At 37.8% G+C, this 12,880-nt stretch overlaps 1 protein-coding gene across 2 annotated transcripts; it reads right to left on the reverse strand.

Moving 5' to 3' along the window:
* Positions 1-658: 658 nt before the first annotated feature.
* Positions 659-11,743, reverse strand: LOC122090649 (rab GTPase-activating protein 22-like). 2 transcript variants are annotated; one of them, XM_042660289.1, is made up of 11 exons: positions 10,982-11,743; positions 10,293-10,388; positions 9,145-9,248; positions 8,626-8,885; positions 8,384-8,506; positions 8,201-8,289; positions 3,887-3,992; positions 1,823-1,920; positions 1,275-1,529; positions 1,065-1,148; positions 659-958 (listed from the first exon to the last, which is right to left on the reverse strand). In XM_042660289.1, exons 1-11 carry the CDS (start codon positions 11,093-11,095, stop codon positions 944-946), a joined length of 1,344 nt encoding a protein of 447 aa, XP_042516223.1. In that variant the 5' UTR covers positions 11,096-11,743; the 3' UTR covers positions 659-943. The 2 variants fall into 2 exon arrangements, with proteins under 2 accessions (XP_042516223.1, XP_042516224.1); XM_042660290.1 differs by having other exon boundaries at positions 8,626-8,882; positions 10,982-11,742.
* Positions 11,744-12,880: the final 1,137 nt, after the last annotated feature.

The raw sequence follows: 12,880 nt of genomic DNA on the forward strand, positions 1-12,880 counted from the left end.
GCAGCAATTATGCTAGCTCGTGTTTAGGTGCAAGGGCCACATGACCAGACAATGCATGGCCCCTGTACCTAGAAATAGGAGCAAGTGAAATTACAACCCTACCCCATGTGAAATAAAAAAGATGCCCCCATGCACGTTTTGATTAACCCGCGTTGATGCAGAAGTCACGCAACCAGGCAACGATCTTTTGCCCATATTATTAATAGTGAAAAGAACACTCCTTGGTTGTGTGGCCTCTTCATCAACATGGGGGCCGCTGAAGGGATGCACATGGGCATAAAAGAGGCCGGGTATTTCCTATGCCAGAGGCAGAGCCATCATTTCAGCCCCCTTTGTATCTGGGCCCAGGGGCCACGCGACAGGGGAGAATTCTTTTTCCCTTATTAATATGAGACAGATTAGAAGGAAAGATAAAAGTCATATGATCCCAGGGCAGTTGAACCAAGTTACAACATATCTGAACCTACCACAGCTCAGCTGAGGCTTATTCTGGCTACTCGAGGCTTACCTCCCAAGCTACGAAAAATAAAGCTTACTCTCCTCAAACAAAAGGGCCTGATATATAAGGGCATTTCAGTGATCCCCTCCCAGCAAAAAATAAGATTGAAAGAGTTTATTCATCCTGTTGTTTGGATACTCAGAACCAAGTCACAAACAGTTCATATTGAATTCCCCCTCCCCACCTTTATTTTTGTGGCTAATTGAAAATAATACTTCAACTTTACACAGACGTCAATGATAAATCTTTACAAACAAGAGTTGGGGAAAAAAACCTTGGTTAGGTGTATTAGTTTCTTTTTTCTTTCTTCCTTCCCTCCACGCCCCCCCCCCCCCCCCCCCCCCTTTTTTTTTTTGGGGGGGGGGGGGGGGGGTGGCCACTTCAGCCAAATTGGTGTCAAGTGGTCCTGAAATAAACTGATGACTCCAACCACAAGTCCACACCCTAGGCTTTCTTAGTCTGCACACAACAAAACACTCTTTCACAGTTCAACTCAATGAGATTAAAATTCTGAAAAATGAGCAGGGCGGGTACACCCAAAAGGAGAGAGAACGGTGGAACTTACCTTGCTCAAGTACTTTTTGTGAACCTTCAATGCTTCACCACATGCCTTTTTTGCATCTAGAGTTCCAGTGATATCATTCAAGATCTGATAAGAAAGCCATACAGTAAGATAATGTGGACATGTATACATCCATGGTGTATTATCCATATATTTACATCTATATCCACATGCAAGTGGGGTTTTTTTTTTTTTTCAGAGAGAGAGAGAGACCTTGACAACATCATCCAGAGCCTCAGCCTCCTTCAACAATCGCTTATTCTTGGCCTCAAGAACACCTGCCATGAGGAAAACAGAAAAGGCAGCCTGTTGATCAAGTGAACCACTCTCTACATTTTTCCTCTCAAATTTTCCAAGTTGCTTCAGACACTTGTCATTTCCCTTGGGTGCAGCACTCTTATCAGTAGCTGCACTTTGGTCCTCATATTGTGAGAAGAGATTTGGATTGTACTCCATGGCCCACATCAACTGAAATCAATATTTATTACTTCTCAGTAATCTTCTCAATCACAAAAAAATATTGAATATACCCCTTCAGAAATAATCCAATAACTACCATGTAACTACTGAGGAAATAAGTACTACAGAAAAATGAGAAAAGCTATGAGTTTGAGAAGAGAATAGCGATTCACAAGGGGAAGAAGGGAGGAGAAAAGATGAAAAACCCAACCATCAAAAGACATGAGGTCCAAGTGTCAAACAAAGGCTTCTAAATTGAAAAGAACCCATTTCATTAAGCATCATCTTGTACTCTACATTACCTCCCAAAGGTACATTGCATCCACAAATGATAACTCTCTACGGAAAAGTACCATCAGCGTGCGAAATGCAAACAAATATTCCCCTCCATCTAGGGTCTCTGCCATGAAAACACCCATATTAGCCTTTTGGTCAGCATTTCATGTATGCCAGCATGGAAGTCAATATTGGTTCACTTAATGCGATGAAAACCATAGATTTTTCCAAGTCATTGAGGAGTAGAGTTTGTTATTAGACAGTGATATATTTTGTGAATCAATTCTTTCATACAACCTACAGTAAAAAGCATAGATAGAATAGTAGATATTTTAAGAAACTTTCTATAAAAAATGCCAAACAGTAGGACCATTTCCAATCCACCCTCAAAAGCAGGCTACCTTTTTCCCATGAAAAGATGGAATTTATAATGTACATCAAATGCTCGATATTTTCAGACAAACAAGAGAAAAGAAGAGAAGGAACAAGGAATCCATGGAATGTGGGAATTTGATATGATTTGATATGAATAAGAGCCCATGCAACATATTTAGGCTATGACAGCTAGTTTAAGTCTTAAATTTAAGCCACATATAATTTGGGCATTCATGTGTTGACACATGAAACAATATCAGAACTAGGTTCGAATAATACCTGTGCAGAGAAGAATGAACAAGAAGAAACCTAGCTCACTGATTTCATCTATATCTACTGTGAGCATAGACAGTAAAGTTTATAATATCAGGTACTCATAAGAGTCACTATTGATTACAACTATACATCAAGGAAACCTCCTACAGTAGTAATCCTTTACAATGGTAGAAAATATCCCAAAAGTTTGATGAAGATCCAACAGACAGATAGGCATTAATACAGTGTTGAGTGCAGAAATAGAAACTAAATTCCCTTAAAAATAGGAACTTGCAAGAATTCACAATCCAGTTAACTGTTTCAGATCAAAATCTGATCAACAAGAAACCTCTGTGGTGCAGAAGGAAACCCCAAAGTATAAGCAGAATGCAATGGCCAGAATCTCTAATATGATTTTACCTATTAGCAATAGGAAACACCAAAAAACAGGTGTTCTGTGGATGTTAAGAACAACAGAAGAAAATCTTTGACTGAACTCCAATCTGTTGTAGTATGATTCAGCAAGGAACTAGCATGAAGTAATTATAGGTGTGAAACAGATCGCAGCCAAATGCAGTTCAGATCAGTAAAAGAACAGAAGCAGCAACTGTATGTGAGTAGATCATGAAGAAAACTCCATGTGTAGGATAACCAGCAACCGTAGGTGAGTAGATCATGAATAAAACTCCATATGCAGGGTAAAAATCAGCAACCTCCACACCAGCAATAGTCTAGCACAAGAAACCCTAATTTTGTATTTCAACTATGGTTTCAAACTACGCAGGGCAGCAATGGTTGCTGTAGAACATAAGCAAATACTTGAACATCAAGGAAACCCCCTACGGCAGTACTAATTAACAGCACCACATATTACAAACATCACCATGACTTGTTAACTGTCACCACAGTCACTAAACATCACCACCACTATAATTTCAACAACACCTATGCTAGTATGCTTTAAATATCTTAGATTTGAACTGTCTATGGCCCAAATCTTCTAACCTTTTGTCTCTAGCTAAAACATTGGTTTAGATAAGACTTAGTTCCTCATGATTTAGCAGTTAGCAACATTAGCAAACCAACTTTATAATAGTGGTGATGACAGTTTGCCACAAGGAATCTCCATGGCAGCCCCCTTTTCTTTTCTTCCTGGTAATGCATAAATAGATGTGCATATATATGAGTTGTGTTTAAGTAAACTGTAACAGTATATATACATCAAAGCATGTAGGTTTTGATCTCATTTTTGGCATTAGCCATAAGATAGATGCTCCAAAGTGGCATGTTGAATACCAATTCTTAGTATGTAAGTTAACTTATTACCCTAATCACAAAAACGAGTGAACTTTTCGATTTTTAAGCTGAAGAAACTATAGATAAGGGACCCAGAGAAAATGTAGAGTTAAAGCCACCCCTATAAAACAAGATAAGGTTACTAAGAAGATAATAACCCATACCGAGGTGTTGGTGAAGTTTTGGATCCACAACTTTAATTATTTCTGCAAGGGTACTCAACTGTGATTGAACACCAATGGAACTTGCTGAGGTCTTGAAGTTTCCCCGCTGTTCAGGAAAAAATGGTATGAGTTGTGGAGTTCAAGAACATGCACAAAGAAAACCCAACTGGCAGATACAGTTGAGAGAGAAAATAAAGGATCTCAATATAATCTTGTATTTTCGCGTATAGAATTGAAACTAAGACTATAAGGAAAAATTTAACTCCAAGTTGAGAAGAGTAAAAACAACAGTCAAAATCACCAACACATCAAATGAAACTATAGAGGAAATATTTTTATAAGATCACAAGCCAAATAAAAAAAAAAAAAAAAAAGTATCTATACGAAGTATTGAGACAGCAACGCAAACTGGCCCGCAAAATGCAATCAGTTCATTCAGGAAAAATTAAAACTTCCAAGCTTGCAGAAATAGGTTACAATCGATATTCAAGTTTCAAAACAGTTAAAATCTCTGACATCCATGTTGGATAATTAAGTTCAGCATTACTCTCTGAAAGAACATAAGAACAGTCCTCACAATCCAAAGCTAAAATTGTACTTAAGAAATGATTACATAAGAACCAGCTGATGAGAATTAAAATTGCATTTAGAAATAAAAATAAGGTTATGATAAGGAAAAGTGCCACTAAAGAGGGTACTAGATGTCAGTGAATCTTGGCATGGAGAATATGCAGGGTGATTCATACTAATTATTTGATGAACAAACTAATTCAGGGAAGCCCAATGAACTAACTCAAGGAAGTCTGAAAGGAATGGATGAGGCTCAGACTGATCCACATACTTACCTGGCCAAAATCCATAGCAACAAAAATCAATAGAACTAGGATATATCAATCAGGCCAGTCAATATGTCTGGACAGCCATGTTGACTATAAGCATGCCAACATGCCCCTAGTATCAGGTTCCCTAACCATAGAGAGTGTAGACACCCCCATTTGTCACCCTGGGGGATGCACGGAATGATGTGTGTTTTTTAATGGTGTGTGGAGCCTAATTTTAAGCAAATAGCCTCCCCTGATCTTGAATCTAACAAACTAGAACCCCTTCCTGGAAAGAGATCTCGGAAAAATGCCATAAAAAAGACCAAACCGCTCCTGGAAGGGTTTGACCGGCTAACCTTACAATTGGCCCAAATTTTACAATCAGGTATTTTTTTTCATTAAAACACAGTGCTAAAAGATGGGTGAAAACAGCACGTTTACTTATTATTTTATGGGAGAGGGTTGGGCACGCCACTAGCTTTCCTAGAGCTGGTGTCTCAAGACTCTCAACCAATGGGGGGGGGTGCAAGGGGCATGGGGGTTATTTCCAAAGAGGACATAGAGATGGAGAGAGTGGGCATAGGATGTGCACCCCAGCAGCGTGCCCTTTCCCTTATTTTACATAAATCACATTTGGGAGGGCCCAACTCCTGCAAGCACTTTTCAGAAATGCTTTCAACCAAACCAATGCCCAATCTTGTTCCATTGGATAGTATTCAGAGAAATATTTTCAACACCACCGGATTCATAATTTTCAATCTAAGTTTTTAAAAGACAAAGTTTCTAAGGTTTTTCCAGGAAAATCGGAGAAACCGGTCAAACCCCGAGCTAACCCGGTCTGAGCCACAATGGCTGGGCAAAGGACCAGCCCTTAGACACATCTAGAAGGAGCCCCTAGCGTCTCCTAGGGACCCCTTAGGTGGCTCTATGTGGAGTCCCCAAAGGGCAGCCCGAGGCGCTTCAAAGGCCTTGTGGAAGCCTCCAAGATCCCTTCCCTTGATGCCTAAGAAATTTTGTTCGATTCCCTTTTATTTGGCGTAGATCCACCCTCCTTCTTGGGAGTTGCCACCCTTAAGATGGGCCAATCCGTTCACTTGAATCTTAGTGCTGTAATGGTTTACTAACAAAATCCTACCATTCTTAGTGAAGGGGAGGGGGCCTCAACACTATAAATAGGGACCCTACCCCATTGTACAAACACTAAAGAGAAGACAAGAAGGCCTAGAGCAAGCAACACAAGAAAGTGAAGAGGGAGAATTCAGGATACACTAGACTACTCTCCTTCTACTAGTCCAACTTTGAGTGCACTCTGCCCGAGTACCGGACATCCCCCAATACCAAGAGAGATTGCATTACAAAGGTATTGAACTCCTCTTCCTCACTTTCAATTCCATAAACCTCATATGTGTTCCGTTAGTCACCGTAATGTAGTTTTGAAGGTGTGATGCCGCTGTCCACAGTAAGGCAGCGGAATAACACCTTTTGATTTTTAATTTCGTTTCCTTCATAGTAAGAGTCTGACTTTTGCAGGGTTCATCCCTCATTAGTTTGTACTTTTTCTTTTCTTTCTTTCTTTCTTCTTCTTCTTCTTCTTCTTCTTCTTCTTTTTTTTTTTTTTTTAATCATAAATTTTCACCCCTCTTTGCTCATGGTTTCATGCATCACAACTAGGTAGATTTCTTTTTTCCAGAATTAGGGTTTTGCATTCTTAGGTAGCCAAGCATGTAATTTTTGCATTTTCTGATTTTCAGTAGTTACATTTTTCATAATTTCAGTCACTGTTTTGTATTTTTTTTTTTCCATGCATACTAGGAATATTCATGCCAATAGGGGTATTCTGATCATTTGGTCACCCCACACCTAATTTCGTATTTCAAAATTCAAAATAAAAAAAAAAAAAAAAAAAAAAAAAAAAACAAAAAAAAAAACAAAAAGCAAAAAACAAAAAACAAAAAACAAAACAAAACAAAAAAACAAAAAACAAAAAACAAAACAAAACAAAAAAACAAAAAACATGTTTTTTTGATAGATTTTAACAGTATGGAATTCAATATAATTTTCTCCCATTTTTTGGCACCCATTTTATATTTTTCTTGCACTTCGCATTACATTGCAAAAAAAAAAAAAAAAAACTTTTTTTGCAGTTTGATAGTTTTTGCACTAATATGGTCTCCATCAAATTTCAAAAAAAATATAGTTTCATATTATTGTAGTTGCATATTAAATAGTATGTTTAATGCATTCTCATAGTCAGTCCAAGCATATTAGGCTTTCTTTCCATGTTAAGATAGATTACATTCATATCTAACTTAAATAGTGTTTTTTTTTCCCCTTTTAAAGTTTATGCCCATTAACTTGCCATGTGTAGCACTTCTAGATTTAGGTAAAACCCTTAACATTTTTTTAGGTAAATTAGATTTTAATTGCATCTCGTATACTAACTTGCCAAAATGTAGCACGGTGGAGATTTGTAAGTATTTCTAAACTTCCTATTTTTGGTAGTTAGATTTACTTCCTCTTTAAGTGTGTTACCTTTTGTGTCCTTTATACTAAATAGAACCGTGAGTGTGGAAGAGTGATTTTTACTAGGCAGACGGGGGTGCCTAACACCTCCCCAGACCATAACCTGACCATTCCCAATCTCATTGTCAGACCAGTTCAATTTGGAGCTAACCAGAAACAAAGACCATTAAAAAAATAATTAAAACACATCATGTGGGTCCTAGATCCCAAAAATCTAGGTGGCAACTCCTGACAAGTCGTGGAATCTGCCTCCCCTAGACTTGTTATCACAGAGAGGATCAATGACAAACAAAGATTATAGGTTCCCATATGACCCAGGTTCTCTACTGCAGCCGACAAATCAAGTCCTAATTTTTTATTTTTTATTTTAATTTGGGTTGGTCAATGGTTCTCCACAAAGAAATGAGAAATTACGTTTTTAAATATGAGCAAAGTCATAAAATTTATTAATATCTCAATTTCCACAAATATGGAACAAAAGGATAGCTGCAAACAGAACCATGTATACATGTGCACCCCAAAATCAATCTATTTGTAATTAATTAGTACAGTGGTCTTAAGGATAGAATATTAAAACACCCATCGGCTGGCAGGGGGGTGGGGGGAAGCAATGAACGATTCTTGCAAATGTTTGGGGATGGGCTGTCACTCAATTAATGGCCCCACACATGCTAGCGGCCACCAGTTCAATCTTGGTTCCATACCTGTTCTGTCAAGATGGGTTTAACCCTTGGTTGTCAAGTGAGAATTACAAACTGGCTTTGCAATTGTATGGATATGAATAAAAACCATTTTGTAAAGAAATTGACTCATAACAAATAGGACATGATATATTTTCTCTCCGTCTATTGAATTTGAAGTACCAAATAGGACACATAGCAATTCAGGACTATTAAACTACACCTGTAATTCACTCAATGATATCTGCCGTGTCAACTAAATAACCCCAGAGGATAGGAGGGATGTATACCATTCTACGCATAAAATGTTCAAAGCACCAAAATGCATCTGCTTCATTTTCTTGAAGAATTAACATGGGAGAGCATAGATCATTCATTCCTGCTCAAGAAAAAAAAAACTCAAAATCCAAGTTGAATGTTGAAAGCAGAACTATTTTGATTATAACATGATATATTTTCTATGGCATACTCACCTTGACAGTAACTAATGTCATTGTCTATCCATGCATAAATACACAGAACATCCCAGAGCCTTGCCAAATTAGCTTCATCCAAGTAAAAGACGAGTGATCGATCTGTGCGAACCACGTCCAAGCCTATTTTCCAAATTTATCTTTAAATTATATCAAGTAATACAGAAAATTCCTATATAAACAATAACAACTCACAAGAGAATACCAAATGTGACCCAACTGAAGGATCAGCGAAAGTATACCAATTTGATGCAAAGTAGCTTTCCACTGATGAACTTTCTTGTCTGCAGAATCAAAAGCTATAGATTTGGCTCTGCTACAATGTCTTGGAGATATGTCAGGCGTTGGAGTACCTAGATCTTCATTGTTCAAATAAGAAGTTGAAGGAACTTCTACTGTTATCCCATCTTCAATGATGATAGGTGTCGTGATAATCCTTCCACTACCGATGGTTGGTTCCATGTTTTTGCATTCTGATTTCCATATTTCATACTGCTCCCTGCTATGAAAACATGTTACTTTCAATTAGCATGAAGAAAAAAAGATCAACACTCTTCAGTCTTCACAAACTTCCAGGAGAGATGAACTAAAAATGAGATAGAAACAGGGAATTGTGTGGCTTGAGTCACATGACACTTCCACCTCTTCTTTGAGATGGGACAATAAAAGAAAGAGATCCTGGTAGATTGATGGGAAAAAAAGAGTATTGTCAACCTATATGGATCTTCCAAATTTCAACTAAAATTGCAGAACATCACTACCTCCTGCGTTGCCTGAGTTGATTTCGTTCATCGAACGTGCTATTTGGATCATAGCAGCCCAACAAAAACTCCCAAACTACCCCTTTGATTGACGGATGAATGCCCTGAAATGAATAACAAATAAATTTTCTACTCTAAGTTCCATTATACAAAATATATGGTGTTGAAACATGAAATTAGAACTCCAATAAGAATCAGAGAATGTGTTAAATGTGATCATAATGTATAACCAATGACCATTTTTTTCTCGGTAATTCGATTTGTACTAAATTGCCTCCAAATTAGGCCAGACTCCAGAGGATGATAGAGGTGGAAACTTTATTCAGATGTCTCAATCTAAATCTTTATGGAAGCAAGCAATTTTCTTACCATTCAAGCAACAGATGGGTTTACCTCTTGGTAAATAATCTATCTGATCCGAAATTTCTGTATGGTTATCACCGGATTCACTAAACCATAATCAAAAGAATCAACAGATTTGTATTCTTTATCCAGGAAAAGGGTGCCAAAATATGATCCTTTGGCTAAAATTTTAGCATCTTACCCCCATAGTGAAGAATATGTACAGGGTAGTGCCATAGATTGACCAAAAGTTCCAAATTTCAATTGATAGGGAGGCTTCCTCTCTTTGGCATTTTCCTTCCTTTTGTAAGGAGCAAAGCAGGATTGAACCGACCCTCTTCTGAAATTTTTAGAGCATGAAGCGGATATATGAGAAAGCTTCGGATAATGAGATGCTTTTATTGCAGGAATGGTTCAAATCCATAATGGCCAAATGTTCCAAGATTGTGGTACATTGGATCCCAGTGCAGAGAAAACAAATGGGCTTCAAGACCAAAAGACCAACCACTACCGCACTTCTTGAATGAAACTCAATACAAAACCATCATAGACATAATGGTAATCTATTATCAAACTATCTCTCTGCAAGGTAAGCAGTTTATCATTCATGGATACAAAGAAGCTTCTTGTGATGTCATTGGTCAAATCTGTTTGATGTGGTGAGTACTGTCCTGTAGATCTTACTCACCAGCACAATCATTGCCCAGGCAAATTTCAAGCTATTCAACCAACAAAATATCTAGATGAATGATTTCTATCATCCCATGTTCCAGAACAAAGTGCAAGAATACTGACAAAGAGCATACCCCACGTTGTATTCGTCTAAGGACTTTTGCCATATCCAAGTGACCGTCTTGAGAGAATGCAGATTCCCACTTTCTAGAACTAAGAGTTTTCCCAGGCTGTGGAAAAAATAAAGTTATATAAGAAATGTGCAAGCAAGTAAACTAATTAGAAGCAAATAAAGGACACAAGAACTAAGAATATCTTGCACTTCCCACATAAAAGCCCCAGCTCTGTTTGCCCTTCAAATCAACAATCTTCACTTTTCCCATTGAGGCTCCTTTGGTTGCAAGTAAAAGAAAGGGTAGGGAAGTGAAATCGGGAAAAAAAAAATTATAATCATTACCTAACATTGAAAGTGTAATCAAGTCCAAATCATTTCAAACCTGGCTACTAAATTTTACTTTATTTTGCGACTAAATCCCTTGAATTTTTGAGAAGGAAAATAAAGAACAAATCTGAAAATTATAAATATTTTTTTTGGTGAAAATCTGAAAATTATAATACTATATATGATAAGAATTTTAAGTTTATCCCTTCCCTTCAATTCCCTTGCAATAAAACGGAGCCTAAATTAGAACATCGCATTAGACTTAAAAAATAAACCTTTAATCCTTTTTTTGTGTGTGTGTGTGTGTGTGTGTGTGTGTGGGGGGGGGGGATCGGGGAAGAGAATAAAGATTATCAAGTGAACACATGAAAGTACACACACCCTGCTCTTAAATTGGGTCTTTGGGACGTCAGCTCGATGTTCAGGTCTGATTGCAAAGAAATCACCAACATCCTCGGGCGCAGCTTCAAAACAAGCACCACCAAGTCCCACCATGTCGATTAGTTATCGGAATAATTCAATCATTCCTTTGTTGATTCTTCATCTACTCATTAACCATCAACAAAACCACGCCAACACAGAAGGTTAATATTATCTATCTCTCAGAGGCCTTTTCCCGAACAGGTATTGGACCCAAGCTTTCATCATCTCCGCAGCATTATAAATAGAGATCTCAACGCCCGTCGCCCACTCAAACTTTTCCTCTACTATCAAAGAGTAATATTTCACAGTGTATCAATCGATTCACAGAAGAACCCAACAGCGTAACGTTTAAAACAGAGCATCAATTCTCTGAACATCTGAACAAAACCATTTCTAGAAAAACCCAACAATCAAAATCATTTCCCTTTCTCTTGAACTGTAATTGCATAAAAATGCTGTCTTCTCATGGGTTTGTTTTGGTACTTTATACCTCTTCGTTGCTTCCCTCCCGCACTTGAAAGAAAAAAAAAAAAAAAAACAGAAGAAACGATGGAAATGGCGGGACCCGTCTATGTGGCCCTCAGATGAGACCTTTTTCTAAGTTTTCTTCTCCCTCTCGCTCTTTCCTTTTCCTCATCCTGGTGGCGTTCCTGAGGAAGAAGGAAGAAGGAAGAAGGAAGAAGAGAGGAGGATGTGAGCGACTCAGAGACCGAGGCTATTTTCCGTTAGGATATAGGAAGGGAAGGGAAGCGAAGGACCCAACCATACAAAATTATATGACGGTTTTATCCACTGGTGATTGGACCATCGCAGTGGCAGTTGGTGCATGTGTAACCATGGATTTAGTTGTCGGTAACGGTACTGGTATTGGTGGATGTGATCCAATCCGGATTGGCATTTGAGAGGATTGGTGTGTATCGATCATTTTTGTCTTTTGATTTTAGAAAAAAATACGTTTTTCTTACTATTTTACCTTTAAAATGATACAGGTAACCTATTCAGATTGATTAGGAATCGAGGATCCATCTTAGTCGACACCAATACGATACCAATACTTAAAACCATGTGTGTAGCCAACTAACTTTCCAAGATTATGTGGGTATGGGAGGGTCAAATGTAAGATCGGGATCCTCTCTTGAGCAATGATAATCCAGGTCTTGCTCATAGTACTTGGACGATTGACATGTGTCCAAGTGGTGATGCAATGATTTTTGGCGTAGCACCTTTGTTCTGATTGGTAGAAGTACAACCGTTGGATCACCGTCACATGTTGATTGCACAGATAGCTATGGGTTGACTTGGGATATCACCGCTCAAGTAGGAGCCGGATCCCATAATGTATGCACTCTTTGTACCTCGCTTCACAAAGAGGCTGTTTATAGATTTAAACGTGCGACCATTAGATCACAATGGAGCAATTTTATTCTTGCACCAAGGTCCATCCTCTTGTTACCATCTTTCCATTTCCTTGGTTAATTTTTTTATTTATTTGATTGATTAACATTTTTTTCTTTAAATTCTTGGAAAAAAAAATTTTCACCACCATATCTAAGTTGATATGATTGGACTTTTGAAATAATAAATATCATCATTAATTTTCACCCCTGTTTTAAGAATTCAGGAAGATATGGAATCTTGAAATATCCTTTCACAATCTAACCACAGTGGATCGGATCTCATGGATTAAGATGTTTGTTACTCTATTCTTAAATTTTTGTGTTTCTAAACTCTCATGACCAGTTAACTCGACACTCTACTAAAATGACACTGAATCAATTCATGAGTGATCATCAAAATCCTTACGCATTGAAACAATTAAAAGATACCACACTCGAACCTTTTTTTTTTTGGGGGGGG

This window comes from Macadamia integrifolia, chromosome 10 (assembly GCF_013358625.1).
Source record: "Macadamia integrifolia cultivar HAES 741 chromosome 10, SCU_Mint_v3, whole genome shotgun sequence".
NCBI classification, from domain to species: Eukaryota; Viridiplantae; Streptophyta; class Magnoliopsida; order Proteales; family Proteaceae; genus Macadamia; species Macadamia integrifolia.